We start from the raw sequence: 15176 nt of genomic DNA, 5'->3' as shown, positions 1-15176 counted from the left end.
ACTATTCATTTAGCCACGGCTGAATCATCAGGAAATATGTGCAGAGATGTCACTGTGCCTTGTGTAAACCAGTGTTGGTACTGCAAATGTACCTGAACTAATGCAAGTGCTCAAGCACTTCTGTACAGCTGTGGCTGATTTGTTCAAACTTGTCTATTTACTGCCTGGTTACCATGACAAAGGTTTAGCATAAAGTACTGAACAGATTATGAGAATAGTCTGTGTTACAGAGTCCTCACAGATATTGCCTTCAGCTAGCTCGGGTACAGCTGTTACTGTTGCAGCCACACCTTCTGGCTTTGGGGTACACATACAGCTCAGCACCAAACTACACCTTTAGATCACTGCCACAATGGAGTGATGATTAATCCAGGATTGAGGGAATATACAAATCTGCCCTCCTAATTATTATATAGACACAGTTAATTACAAGGTTTTTTCCTAATTGAAATTATTCTGCTGTCACTTCACATACGAGGCTTTAGCAAGGAAGAGCAGACATAAGAGAACCACAGGAACCGCTCGCAACAATGAGTTCTGCCAGCTACACAACACACAGTATCTGTTCCTGAATCTTCTAAACTCCCTACAAACGATGAGATCCAGTTATTTTCATCTTGATACATATCACACCTCCCAGCTTTTCTCAAATTTCAGGCCACGTATTCAAATAATCATTTATCACAGATATATTTGCTACTGTTCTCATTGAATTTTTCTTCCCATAACTCTACATAATGTTAAAGCTACCTACTATCATACCTTCTTTAAGTGGGTAAAAAACAGATCTCTTTACAGCAATAAACAACCCTTGTTTTTGTATTCTCTTATTTATTGTATACAAGTTTAGCCTTGGACCTCTATTAATTTTTGACATCACCAAGTACAATTCAGTGAGTGCTGCACTGACTTTCAAGTTTAGCTGCCTAACATTCAGCATTTAAAAACCATGCACATATATATAATCCACTCTTTTCAGTGATGCTGAGTACCTAAAATTCAGCCCCTTACATAATAAGGGGGCCTAACTTTACACAGTTAAACTGAAGGAAAAAAAAAACGCAACAAAAGAGAACAAAATTATCAGTGACTAGTGCCGATAAATTACAAATAGAACAATTGTACTATCCTTTCCCCTTTAATAACACACTTGTCTGATTTTCATCAAGCTCCTACAAGTAGTATACCCTGTAAAAATATTTGTGAAATAAGAAAATTAAATATTATAGATTTGAAAAATTGTATTCATCTGTATGTATGCTTCTTGAAGAAGGTAAGTGTATGGGAGTTTTTATCCCAGTTCTCAAGCCATCACATCAAACAACTTCCCTGATAAATGCTAGTTATTAATTTTACATTCCAAACAATCGACATATAAATCAGCAGTGGTCCTTCCCAAAACCGTCTTTTGCATACTTCATCTCTCTTACAAGCAGTGAATCACCACAGATCTTTCCTAATACTGTTTGTTTATTCAGTCATGCTATAATAGCACCTAAAGAAGTTGGTGCCTCATAGAGCACATGTCCCTGTCCCAAAGATCTCACAGTCTTAGGAGCTTATAATCAAAACCTCAAACTCTTTCAATATGGTTACTGGGCAGAAGAAACTATAGAGTTGATAGAAAAAAAAAAAAAAAAGCACCATAGCAGACTGTATACTAAACACAGCTTAGTCATTCTGAATCGCTTACACAAAGGCATTACAGCCTGGAGTGAGCTTGTAGCTCCTTTGTTTGCAAAGGTTCCAGAGAAGCGGTCACAGAGCAGGAGTTCCACATCTGATTTGCTTATCCGCTACCATCACAGTGAGAAAACTATCTTAGTGCAGCGATACCAAAAACTGTGTGAGGCCACACACAGATATTGATGATTAGCTGTTTAGACAAGCATGTTTCATCAATCAGCCATTCCTCATCCTTCCAGGAAAAACAGGCAACTGGAATTTTCACTTTTTTCCAAATAGTATTTTAGAGTAGTTTGCATAACACTATTACCATTAATGTACCGGCTTAAAAGCACCTGCTGTAGAGTAGCATCTCAATTTCCAGACAAGACAAAATTGAAAAAAGAATAAAAAAAATGGACGAAGTTCCTATGAGATACTAGTATGGCTAAGGAAGTGATGGCTCCCTAGATGATTACTGAAGCCACAAAATACCTAGGGAATGATGGGTTAAGGAGTCTGTAGAAAGGATAATTGGCTTGCACTGCCAGAATAAACATCATCATACTTAATACATTTCTGTATCTGAACCCTTTTTCTCTTTTGCTGACTGCAAGTTTTCAAGGACATGGAGCTATCAGTTAACAGATAGCTGAATCTCCAGAAACGCTTCTGGTTACTTCATGATAAACTGTCTTAGGAAAAGGTTACCACGTGTAACTTCAATGTATTTTAAATGGATCCTCTGGCTGAGCAGCCACACTGGATCATGGTAACTTCAATCCTCCTTATTTACATGGCCCCTGCTGTTTGTCACATATCAAGTCACTGCACTGTATCTAGAATTTTTTTTAAAAAAAAAAAAAACAGAGAAAAAAAAACTTCAGGACAAATACTTATACTTGTTTGGTAAAATGACTCCTACTGCTTTGTGTATGGACAAACTGCAAAACTATGAAGCACTCAGGACTAAAATTATAAAGGATTACACATGAAGCACTTAGATCAATGATAGAATAAAGGGATCATTTGAACAGAAAATCAACAATACAGTTTCAGAGTGAAAGTCATTGATTGGCATGATATACAAGACCAGAAAGTAAAAGAGTGAAAGCAGTAAATGAAATCAACAGATGAAACTGTGGAATTTCCTTTGCTTGAGGAGTTAAAAACAACACATGACAAAGACATAGAGCCTGCAGTAGTAGATGGACTAAGTCTTTACAAGTTTTCCAAATATACAGGAGAAAGCATGAGAAATGCTAACACAACTTTATTTGGACTTGTACTCTAAGTACTTAAAGTGCAAGTTTACTTTTATTAATCTAGTAAATTGTGGCAATTAATTAGAGATCAGTTCCCTTTAAGTATAATATAGAGTACTGGCATAGTAATAGCAAACATAGCACATGTCAACGCAGTGCTGTAAATAGAATTTCTCTTGATTTGTGTTTCCAGTCTCCGCTCTGTATCACACAATTCTAAAATCACATCTCTTACGGCAGAAGCCTGGCCCTTACCCTCCACTGAAGGCCTTGGCGTCACTCTTTCTGTAGCTCTAGAATGGACTGCAAGTTTAACACTCTGCATCTCAGAAATCACTTGCGCTATACTTCCCTGCAGACTGTTAAACTGCTGTTGTAAACTCCCTAGACATGAACTGACTTGTTTAGTGTACTTTAGCTGTTCGTTTAAAGGAATTAAAAGAGAATCTATTTTTATGGAGTCATTCCTTTCTTCTTTAGTTAACAAAGCACCTTCTTTTATTTCCTGTGATGTCCTTGTTTGCAGCACATTTTTCAGCTCTGCTATGACATCACTGAGATCCTTCTGCTGTAAGTAATGGCTGGAGGCCTGCTCTTTGATGGCTTCTTGCAAATTTATTGGGCCCTTCTGTGCTTCAAGCACCAAGACTTTCAATTCCTGCAGCCTTACTCGATTAACATAGGTGGAACCAAGAACACCTATAATGGCTCCCAGAATAGAACCAATAATAGACCAGTTCTTCGTTTTTTCAGCTCTTGTTCGCTCTTTCTCATGGCTTTCCCGTACAGCTGCAGAGAAGAGAGAGAATTTTTCTCTCTCAGATTCTTCTGCATTTAAATATGCAGCTCGGTACCTCTTCTCTTCCTGCAAGAAATACAGTGATTTTAAGGAGAAGGTATAATATGAAGCTATAAAGTCTATACAAAAAAAAAAAAAAACAACAAACCAAAACACCAAACCCAAAACCCCAGTGCAGATGAAGAAAATGAATGAAACTAAGAACACCCATTAGTTCTGTTTCAGAAATTTTCCTTTTAATGTGGGATTTTCTTTATTAATCCTACTTTAGTCAATGAGACACCATTTTAGGTCAAAACTGAGAAATGGAAAAGGTGTTCAGGAATTACAGCTGAATATCCTCTACACAAGAATCTGTCACATGCTGATGACAGAAAAGGGCTACAAGTTGGTAGGGTCTTTCTCCCCCTATAATGTACACTTTTTCAGTCCTGCTTACTTCTCCAAACACTACCTTTACCACACGTTTCCCTTCCAGATCTAAATCCTTTAAGTGGAAACTGAAAATAGGACTGGAAAGGATGTCTGGGATAGGTTCATCTCATGAACATAAACACTTCTCATTCCTCTGCATTCTCTTTCTTACCCTGCTCACAGACAAATAAATGTCTTTGCTTTCTCCCTGCATCTCCCAGAATTATTCTCACTCTTCCAAACATGTATTTCTTTTGCGAGATGGCACCACCACCTTACAGACAGCGGTGACTTGAGTTCTACCTTTCTTCATAGTTATGCAGAGCTCTATTCTTCTTTAAGTCTCATCCACACAGACCTGATACCTTATTTAGGCAATGACAGCTCTCTAGTTCTTTCCTGACGTTTTACCCACCAATTGGGTTGCTCAGATTAAGCTCAAGCACTGGTACCCACGACTGAGCTTTGCCATAGGTGTACCTGCTTCCAGGCCTGTTCCCTGCCATTCTGCAGTTTTGTCTGGATTTCTCGGACTGACTTTGGCTGCTACCTTGTCTTTATCTCTGATTGACAGACTGTTAATAACATGTTCTTGTCACCAGCCCTGCTTGGCTCATCCAGATGAGGTGCTGGAGGACTGCGCCCCGTTGGGGAGGACACTGCCCCAGCCTGCACTGTGGTTGACTTCATCTTCCCGCTTTCCCTCCCTCATGGAGCAGCCTCCTTCTTGCTGATCTCTGACAAAAGCTTTAATGAGTTGCCTGTGTGCCACAGTCACATAGAAGGCAGCTGAGAGAGTTCTTATGGATTAACAACCAGAAAGGAGATTCTCTCATCACATGGAAGGTTAATGATTGAATCCCAGTTTTTTGTTGATTACTCACGTACTAGTCACCACTACAACAAATAATTTTCTAGGCTCACTATCTTCAGCTTTCTTTTCCAAATTTACTATCCTATTTTAGCATTAACATATACAATTTGCATAGCAGATCAAACCATTGGTAATAATTAACTAAAACAAGTATAATAAAAAAATTAACTCAGATCACTGTACTTCAGATCTGAACTGCATCTACAAAACAGTCACTAGTGATGGAAGCAAAGCACACAACTTTTCATTATATTTGCCAGTGCTCAAGTACCAACAAATTACCTGCAGCAGCCTGTGTTCCAGAGTAGCCAGTTCTAAATACTGGGTGTCATCTCGAGATACCCTGTCTAAGCGGTCACGAATTTCCTTCAGTTTCATCTGTTGGGCTTCTACATTTTCACGAGCCTCTCGTACTATCCCTCGAGCTATCATAAAGACATTTTCAGCCTGAGAAGAAAGAGTATTTATTTTAGAGACTTATTACCAGACAGATCTAAATTGCTAATTACATGAATTCTGGGTTAAAAAAAACAAACCAAGCCAAACACACCATTTCACTCTATGGGATAAGCTATACTTACTAACATACATAGACTAGAGCACATTTATAGTATCTGCGCAAAGCAGACGACAAGACACAATTCTCCTTGGAAGACCTTTTTTGCCTTACAACCAGTGTTTATACCTCTTAGACTTTAACTCATTATTTTTAAATTTCCACATTATCTCTGTGTTTACCTCTGTCACTTTTCCCTGAGCCTCTCGAACTTCATTAATTCCAACAAACTCTTCATATCTGTCCCACCAACTCTTACATATTGCAGACATTTTTTGAAGGGAGTCTTTTCCCATAACAGTGCCAGCTTCTGTCAGCCGATTAAGACGACCCATGGCCATTTCTATCGCAGACTTGGCTTCAGGCCTCTTAGGTGCTGAGGAGCAGTAAGTCCGCACTATGTGTAAATTCATTTTTGGACTCCACTTTATCAATGGATGGTGATATTGTAGACTGCAGGACACCGAGGACACACTTGATTTGTATTTCATTGGCCCTGTGTCTTGAACTTAATCACTGAATTAAAGGGCTACAAGGATGAAGAAGAAAAAGAAAAGTTACTCTAGTATGGCTCTTAAAACTACACGTGTACCAAAACCAGTAAAATTCAAGATCAGTTAAACCATCACTAGTTTTGCAAGATTACTTACCTAGAGAACTTTCCACAGTCTTCAAAGTGTAGTTCTGCCAACAATTTCTGCTTTTTTGTTGTTAGTAAGTACTCTCATCATGCTTCTTGATTGCTAATTCACTGACTGTATGAACAGTGATCATGTGCAGGTCCAGTACCAGCAGGAGTAGCTTCAGAGTAATTTGATGCTTCAGCACAGAAGTGATTGCCATATGAAATTTTGCCTTGTGCTTTCACACTTGAGTTTGGTGTACCATGTCACAGTTACTGACAATTCTGCAAAAGAACGAAAAAGGAAAAGAGGCAGAGGGGGGAAAAAATCTTGATTAAAAAAAGTGGTGGGGCTTGATCATTCCCTTTATCTTACACTCCACAGATACACGACATGTTGAAGGATTAAAAGACAAAAACATAAAGGACAGAGAAAATACAGAAGTGATGAACTAAACACAAGTATCCTCATGAGGCCGCCCACAGAAGTAAAACATAAGAAATAGCCAGAAGATCAGAAGAATATCAGGTAGTGAACACACAACTAGGGCTGCATTTTACAATGAGCTTAAATTTTTAGTTACACTGCAAAAGCAGACTGCAAATTATTGTTTATTGTCCGTTGATTTGCAAATAAGTCCTTGATTTTCTACTGAGTGCATTTCTCTAAAACATGTAAACTGGAAAACTTTTAAATAAGGCTTTATATGAAGTTTGAGTATGACTATATTAAGTTTTGAATAATTAATATAATAACATGGATTATTGAGGAGGCTTCATAGCTGCTGCATGTTTTTTTTAAACCATTTAAAAACAGTTTTCCATGTTATTTTTATGAGTTTAATGAGATCATATATGTCCAAATACAGGCATCTTCACAGAAAAGGATTTTTCCTACTGGTACACATTTTTTGATCAGCTTTTAGCTGTCTACTGATTCTGAATGCCACAGGTTCATTCCCTGTTAAGTATTTCTAACAAACAGTAATAACACCAAGCAACATTGTGAAAACCTTGTCAGTTGTTTTATATGCATAATAATATGGTAAATCAAACCCACAAAAACATGGAAATTAAGTAAGTTCTCTCTCCTTCAAGCATCACTCATACGTCTTATTGTTACAACACTGACTCTACGTTGCAGGCCATGCGCTAAAACCTCAACTCAGCTCTGTCCTTTCTAGACTGCAAGATTTCCCTCTTCTAATGGCACTGCTACATGAAGAGTTTTATCAAATATTCAGGCTGTTGACACAATATAGCAAAAAGAGAGAAAATTGAGATTTTTAAAAGAATTTCTATATAGACAGTTGCAAAGAGACTGCAAAGAAAGTAATCTCAGCCTGAGCTAACAGGACCTAAGACAGTTATCAAGTCTTCATCTGAGGTAAGATGCCTCATCCCTCTCTCGCTTCCCCTTACAAGAAAATGAGTTTCCTCTGCTTACAATCACTTACATAAATGTCCTTTCAAAAGGTTTACACCCCACTTGCCACACACACTGGACACTGGTGGTGAGTAAGCCTACCTTTTATGGGTCATACGTTACTTCGCGTCCGTCTCTTTTATCACGGCCCAAACGTAAAAACAGACTTTGCGATACGCCGCCACACCCCCGCAGCTCTACCGCTCACCCTTGCGAAGGGTGCAAAGTCAGCTCTGCCCGCGTACCCAACCCCCTCCCCCGCCGGAGGGGCCCTTGCACCGCCCGCAGAGCGGCCGGACCACGCGCCCAGCACCCACTGACCCGCGCGGCGAGGCCGCTACCGCCTCCAGCAGCCACGCGCCGGCCCAGGCAGCGGCACCGCTCCCACCTCGGCCCCAGAAGGCGACCCCCGCGAGGCTCCCACGGCCAGCTCCACGCGTAGGCCGCGCCCGCCGCCAGCTCCCGGGCCGGCCCGCCGCGCCAAGCCGCTCCTCCCCCGGCAGGCAGCCCGTCCCCGGGGCAGCCATCCCCCGCGCCGCACCGCCACAGCCCGGGTGCCGCCTTCCTACCTGCCCGGGGACCGGCCCGGCGCCGGCGGCGGAAGCGGCGGCGGAAGCGCTACGGTGACCGCGCGGGGCCGGGCGGAAGCGGCGGCGAGGGGCGGCGCGGAGGAGCGGAGCGGAGCGGGCACCATGTCGGGCCGAGAGGGTAAGGCCGGGCCCGGGGCCCCCGGCGCCGCCCGCCCTCTCCTGCCTCCCCGGGCCTCACTGTCTCCTCTGTCTTTGCAGGCGGCAAGAAGAAGCCGCTGAAGCAGCCGAAGAAGCAGTCGAAGGACCTGGACGAGGTAGGGCGGCGGGCGAGCCCCGGGGCGGCCCCGCTCGGCTCGGGCCTGGGCCTGGGCCGCGGCCCCGGCGTGTGGCGGAGCCGCTTCCCGCCCGCGGCTCAGCGCTCCCTGGCACTGCGCCTTCCAGGGAACGCCGAACTCTACGGAGCGGCGTTCTGATGGTTAAACGCACGGCCGTGAGGGGCCGAGCGGTGATGCGCTGCCTTCCGCGGCGCCGCTTTGCCGTTTTTTGTTTGTTTGGTTTTTCTTCTTTTTTTTCTGCTGACATTCCCCCGGTATTCACGGTGAATGCGGCAGTGCTGGCTAACGGAGGAGTCCGGTGCCACGGAGAAGGCTGGACTGTCCTCGCCACAGCAGCAGGCTGTGATGGGAAATCTAACGAATTAACGCGGTCACAGGAGCCCAGGGCAGGATACAAAACCGGGGATTAGCAAGTAGTTCAAATGAATTAGGTACTAGTGAATCTCGTTAGAGATACTTAAATGTAAGGGCTCAGCGTATGAGTGTAAACTGTTCTTTCTGAGGATTGTGAAGGGCGGGTGAGGCCCCAGTGTTTGGGAGAAGATCAAATATGATGTCTCTTTGAAAAAGAAAAAAATAATAATTATAGTTTTCTAAATAGGCTTTATTGTTAGAGAAACGGTAGAACCAGTTAAGTGCTTACAAGCATTCAAGTTACAATAATATAAAAATTATTAACCAGTATAGGTTTCAGTACAAATGTGTCAAACAAAGGAAATTCCATTCTGTAGCAGGGCAGTGCCCTGTGTATGAGGAGAAAACCAGTAGATGTGAGGCTCTGGACACCGGCTCACGTAGTGTCCTTAAGCGCAGGGCAGGAACAGGACCTCGAAAGGTGATGGGAGGTGAGCATGCAGCTTGCTGAAATGCTACGCTCTAAAAGCAGTTACTAACAATTCAGTCTGACTGTGAGGACACAGAGTGGGGTTTTTCAAAATTTTGTATTTGACTGGAGTTGAAATAATATTTTAATTAGTGCTTTGGCTGGCTGGTTGACCGACTGACGGTCTGGCTTATTCTCTTGGTGGAAAACAGAAAGTTTGGAGGGGCCACAGACTGTCAGAGGACAAGACTAGCTGTCAAAGTAATCTTAATAAATTGGAGAAGGTTTGAAAAAATTGATTAATTTAATTAAGTATGTATGCCAAGTGCCTTTCTTTGTTAAGACTAATCAACTTATAAAATACAAGGAAGATGACTGGCTAAACTCCAGGTCCACCTGAAAAGATTTGAGACTTGCATCATACACTGAACATGAACCTGCAAAATCAGGTGTTGCAAAAGAAAAAAATCATACAAGATGTATAAACAAAATGTTGTGTGTCAAACATGATGTAATAATATTTCTCTTCCTCTGTCGTGGTTTAACCCCAGCTAGCAATTAAGCACAATGCAGCCGCTTGCTCACTACCCTTGCCCCCAGTGGGATGGGGGACAGAAGAAAAAAAACCAAACAAACAAACAACTTGTGGGTTGAGATAAAGACAGTTTAATAGGACAGAAAATGAAGGAGAAATAATACTACTACTATAATATACAAAAGAAGTGATGCACAATACAGACAGTTACTACCTGCTGACTGATTCCCAGCCAGTCCCTGAGGTGCAGTGCCTCCCTCGCCAACTCCCCCCAGTTTATATACTGGGCATGATGTCATATGGTATGGAATACCCCTTGGGTCAGCTCTCCTGGCTGTGTCCCCCCAGGCTCCTTGTGCACCTCCAGCCTCTGCTGGCAGTATGAAAATCTGAAAAGTCCTTGACTTAGTGTAAACACTGCTCAGCAACAACTAAAACGTCAGTGTGTTATCAACATTATTCTCATTCTAAATCTAAAACACAGCACTATGCCAGCTACTAGGAAGAAAATTAACTTCACTGCAGCCAAAACCAGGACATCCTCAGCACTGCAATACTGCAAGTGCTTGGGGGCAACACTTGGAATAAAAAAACCCCACAGAAGTGCATAAATGGGAGGGATTGATTTACTAAGAAAGACACATCAGTCTACAAGAAAAAAAAAAACAACCCAGTGGAAAACCTAGAGCGAAAACCAGAATATTATTTTCTGTTCTGCGTGGGATGGGTAGGGGAAGTAATAGGCCTATACTGCAGCAAGAGAATTTTTAACTTAAAGAAGAGGAAAACTTCCCAGTTATGAAAGTAGTTGAGGCGTGGACTGGACTGGTGAAGAATCTATAGAATCTCAGTTGTCAGGGTCCCAGGGTCCTCAGTTTAGGTACCCCAAAATCCTGAGTGCCAGGAAAGATGACTATGGTCCCTTTCAGCCTTGATGTCCATGAAGAATACGTATCTAAAGGATAGAGTATGTCTGAGCAGCCTTGAATTCTGGAGGCTGTTCTAACTGGGATGCTCAACAGCTGGCTTGACTGTACTATTTGCCAGCGGTCTCATTTGATTTCTTGGAGCTAACAGAACTGTATTAAACCCAGCAAAAATAGTGATATATGTGTGGAAGGATTTTTTCAAAATTTTTTTTTTTTTTTTTTTTTTTTTTTTTAGGAAACGGCAATCTTATCCTATATAACCCAAGTTTTATTGTTAAACAGCACTTGTCCACTGGGTTCCCAGTATCACTGGTGGTATATTAGTGAATGGTTTTAGTGCAAACATCTATCATTCAGAAGGCAGAATGAGATTATGCCATAGGAAATGATACTTGTTTAATTTCAGAAAGAACAAACATACAAAGTTAAAGTTTAGTCATTGTGTTCTGGTACAACAAAAAAATTTTGTCATAGTTCTGTAAGGTTCAGCATATTTAGTAGTATTCAGCTGTCTTGCGTCAGTTCCATTAGGTTTTTATTGCTGTTAGAACATTACATTTGTTTCTTATTGCTTGTCAGTTTTTGAATTTTTTTGGGTAAGGAGATGTTAACAAACACTTGTTCTTTTCTTTAGACAGATCTGGCATTTAAACAAAAGCAGAAGGAGGAGCAAAAGAAACTTGAGGAGATGAAAGCAAAGGCTGCTGGAAAAGGGCCCCTCAGTAAGTGAGGTGCCATACGGCTAGGAAAAATGGAGGGCTTGCTGGCTTCAAAATGTAATGGGTTTGCTTGACAAACATAAAAAGGCATGTACCTCTAGGTTATTTAACATACACCAGTAAGTTGATGGCAGGTGCAGATGATAAATAACCAATAGAGGTTTGGGGTTTTTTTTAATTTCACTATGCAATTTAATCCCCAAATTACTCATGCAGGTTCTGCCTTAAGGGGTATGGCTGTGCCTGGCATGCTAACCTATTCCGGTGGGATGGCACAGAGACATTTCTACTCTCATTTTAGCACACCATCCTTTTCTTTCCAGATATGTTACACGTAGGCTTTGCCACGGTCCTGAAAGTTTAACAAATCCTCTTAGAGAACTAATTTTTTCAAGAGTAGCGAAGTCCTGGCAGAATAAAAGTAACTGGAAATTAGTTTGGCTTCAACCCTTTTGCCTAAGTGACTGTAAAGTACACTGTGTCACAGAAGAAAGTTTGCAGGTGGTGCATTGAGACCCTTGATGGTTTTTGTCTCACATAGTGATAGTAGGAGGTAGTGTTAACGTGAGTCTGTGCACTTGCCTTGTACTCCTCCAGCATTTGCAGTGATCAGATGAGAGATGTTAAAGGGTGCACCCTGTGGTCCATCATGACCAATCACTCTTCCATTCTGTTAAGACTGTTAAACTTCACATTTACACTTTGCTTCCTATTCTTTAGCAAGGTTTCAGTCTTGAAAGGTCTTAGAAAGACCTTTCCAGCAATCCCATGGCAACTTAGTTTCACTAGCAACTTTTGCTATGGAATCCTGTCAGATGCTGTTTGAAAATATGAAGTCCCCTGGATTCAGTTTATCTGTACGCTTAATGACAACCTCAGAGTTCCAGCACGTCAGTGAGGAAGGATTTAACTTAGAAGTCCTGTTAACTTTCATGAGACTGTGTTTATCCATTTGCTTTGTTACAGACTCTGTTATCTTCTCAGAGATCAAGGTAAAACTTGATGGCCTATAGTTCCCCAGTTCTTTACAGAATCCTTTCTGTATCTGGGAGCTATGCTGGCAGTCTGAGACCACTAACAGAGTGGCTGTAACAATAGTTTCAAATCTTAGCCAGCAATTCTGCATTTTCACACCAGAGCTTGTTAGTGCTCTTGGAGGGAGTGCCATCCAGTCTGACTTGAGATATTTCCTATTTATTTATCTCAAATTGATCTAGCTCCTCTGATTTATTGGTGTACAGAAAACATGCTGGGTGTGGGACTCAGAATGTCTTTGGTACTACAGACCAATGCAAAACAACTGACTGAGCTTCTCTTCTGTGTCCTTACCATCTTAAACTTGTTCTGCATAGGGTGTTTCAGTTTACAGATTTCTTCATAGTTCTTTCCTGCCATTATTACTCTTACCTTTTTCTAGGCTGAATTTCAGATATCTGGTCTTTGTCCAGTGCTTGCCAAAGCAGATAGTGATTATTATGTTATGGGGGGGTGGGGGGAATAGACTATTTCCAAGTTCCTCAGCAATGCAACGCTGATAGAATCATATTGCAGTGCAAAGTCTGTTGTTGACCGTCAGTCCTTGCGGTCTGTCTTGCTGTAGCCTTGCTAATCTTTCTTCCTTTTCACTGGTCGTACATGACACATACTGTAAAAAGCAGCATTTAAAAAAATGCAGCATTTGTTGTCGTGTTAATATGTAGTGTTGTTTCATCCTGCTTTAATCTTTTCAATAACAGGGACTGCAGAGAACAGGTAATTCCAGAGAACTGGAATTCTTACAATTCCAGTATCTGCTTCTATAGAGCTTTGATCCCAACTGGGGGCTCTGGTTGCTGTAGGGATACCAGTGCTTATATTCCCCTAGCCTTGGATTTGATTTGACCAGACTATACTCCTACTGTATAAGAAATAAACAGTGGAGGGTGTCCATAGAAGAACAAAGGATTTGTTGAAATATTTAGTTCAGTTGTAGATTTCTGGGGCATATTTGTTTCCAGGAGAAACTTGGTTTCTGTATGTGAGATCACACACACAGAAGAGTAACACATTCAAAACTAATTCACCAGTGGGGATCTCGGTTGTACAGGCAGTCTAGTGGGGATTTGACTTTATGAGGAACTACATTTGTAGCTAAGCTCTGTAACAGTTGTCTAACCAATTGTGTTGTTTCTTTTGGCAGCCAGCGGTGGAATAAAGAAGTCTGGCAAAAAGTAGTTTGATCAAACTGCAGGGTAAGAAGTGATCGAGTTACTCAATGGATCTGCAGGCTTCAGAGAGTCATGAAAACTCACTGTCATTTGGGAAACATTGTACATTTTGTTTAGCTAGAATAAATGTTTTTTGTTAAGGTGTGATATTTTCTCTTTACCTGTAGGGTTTGTTTAAAAATGGCATTACTGTTTTATATTGTAAATGAAACTTTTACTGAAGATCACTTGTATCCTTATGAAGCCTGAGTGCATCTGCTAGTTTGGTAGTCATTTGTGAAAATAATTTTCAACTTCTGCTCTCCTTTGACAATGGGAGTCAGGGCCTGAATGTTAAAAACTGGTTTTAATCTGGAGTCTTAGATTTAGCTGCAGTTGTTCAAGATGTGGCAATATCAGTGCATGCTCTCATAAAAGCTAGAAGTTTTCTCTAAACAAAAGATTTGGTTATACTCCCATTGCTAGAAAAGCGGTTACCTTAGGGTGACCACTGTCCAAAACAATACTCCTTTTCATATTACTACTTAAGTGTACTGTGGTGTTATGCCCTGTAGTCCCAGTGGCTGCTGAACATACACTTGCTTTTGTCCTACAGATAGTCACCTAACACCTTGTTTTCCTTGAACTTCTGCATACTGACAAACATCACAACTCCTTTACACAGCAATGCCTTTGGGGAAGGAGAGGGAAACTACTTATGGGACTCTTAATTTTAAAAATTAATAGTGACAGTAGAGTGGGTACGGAAACTTCAAGAAAGGAATATTATGTTACCAACGAAGGAGTTACGGGGGAAAAAAAAGTAGAGCACTTCTTACCTGAGCAGATGGTAATGGTGGGATACAGACTGCTCCCTCTGTCAGGAAAGGCTACAGGTGGGGGCTCGCTTCTGTAAATGAGGCACTTTGGCTGCCTCTGTGGGGAGTTACATGGTAAACTTGAAGACACATTCTAGGCTCAAAAGGAAGAGACTGCAGATGTCAGTTGTCAGTGCGCAAGGTGCTATTAAGAGGGTTTCCTTTTTTGGTATTTCTAGAGGGCTGGGGGCATTATCTTCTGAGAGTGAGTGTTATGGAGGGGATACACCATTCTTCGTCTTCTTAAAACACGAGGTCCCGTTTCAGCAGGGTAGGAAAGGCAAGTGCCCTGGAGGAGGACGGGAACGATCCCTCCCCGCCTCGGCGGAGGCGCCGCGGGGCTGGCGGCCGCTCCCTCAGCCGGGCGGCGGGAACGGGGCAGCACGCGCCCGGGCTCTGCCGCCCCCGCGCGGTTGCAGGCGGCCACTGCGCGCATGCCCACTGCAGCCGCGGGAATCTGCACCAATACTGAGGGCGGTGGACGCGCGCATGCGCCCCACTCCCCCTTCAGCAGGGAAGGACGCCGGCTCATACGCACTAATCACGGTCTGCCTCACTTTTCTCGCAGCTGGGCGGTTTGCGCATGCGCACCGCTTCCCGCCGTCTGTGCGTACCCTTCC

The 15176-nt window shown here is 42.2% G+C and overlaps 1 protein-coding gene and 1 long non-coding RNA gene across 6 annotated transcripts; one reads left to right on the top strand and one right to left on the bottom strand.

The window, feature by feature from the left end:
• Positions 1 to 814: 814 nt before the first annotated feature.
• Positions 815 to 14605, bottom strand: CCDC51 (coiled-coil domain containing 51). 5 transcript variants are annotated; one of them, XM_042799595.1, is made up of 5 exons: positions 14518 to 14605; positions 6224 to 6480; positions 5756 to 6102; positions 5300 to 5464; positions 815 to 3795 (listed from the first exon to the last, which is right to left on the bottom strand). In XM_042799595.1, the coding sequence occupies exons 3-5, from the start codon at positions 6062 to 6064 to the stop codon at positions 3019 to 3021; spliced, it is 1251 nt and encodes a 416-aa protein (XP_042655529.1). In that variant the 5' UTR covers positions 6065 to 6102; positions 6224 to 6480; positions 14518 to 14605; the 3' UTR covers positions 815 to 3018. The 5 variants fall into 5 exon arrangements, with proteins under 5 accessions (XP_042655529.1, XP_042655528.1, XP_032850847.1 ...); XM_042799594.1 differs by lacking the exon at positions 14518 to 14605 and adding an exon at positions 8191 to 8244; XM_032994956.2 differs by lacking the exon at positions 14518 to 14605 and adding an exon at positions 8010 to 8119.
• LOC104368069 lies at positions 8227 to 13846 on the top strand. The gene is made up of 4 exons (XR_006165962.1): positions 8227 to 8329; positions 8410 to 8465; positions 11408 to 11495; positions 13672 to 13846. It is a non-coding gene; the product is annotated as an uncharacterized LOC104368069 (long non-coding RNA).
• Positions 14606 to 15176: the final 571 nt, after the last annotated feature.

This window comes from Tyto alba, unplaced genomic scaffold (assembly GCF_018691265.1).
Source record: "Tyto alba isolate M040663 unplaced genomic scaffold, T.alba_DEE_v4.0 Super-Scaffold_3, whole genome shotgun sequence".
Taxonomy (NCBI): domain Eukaryota; kingdom Metazoa; phylum Chordata; class Aves; order Strigiformes; family Tytonidae; genus Tyto; species Tyto alba.
This window is presented reverse-complemented; position numbering and strand designations above follow the sequence as displayed.

Coding starts and splice junctions, on each gene's coding strand:
- CCDC51 (XM_042799595.1), bottom strand. CDS start 6,064: ATGAAATACAAATCAAGTGTGTCCTCGGTGTCCTGCAGTCTACAATAT. Junction 5,465..5,755: donor CTCAGGGAAAAGTGACAGAG/GTAAACACAGAG, acceptor CTTTCTTCTCAG/GCTGAAAATGTCTTTATGAT. Junction 3,796..5,299: donor TGGAACACAGGCTGCTGCAG/GTAATTTGTTGG, acceptor TATTTCTTGCAG/GAAGAGAAGAGGTACCGAGC.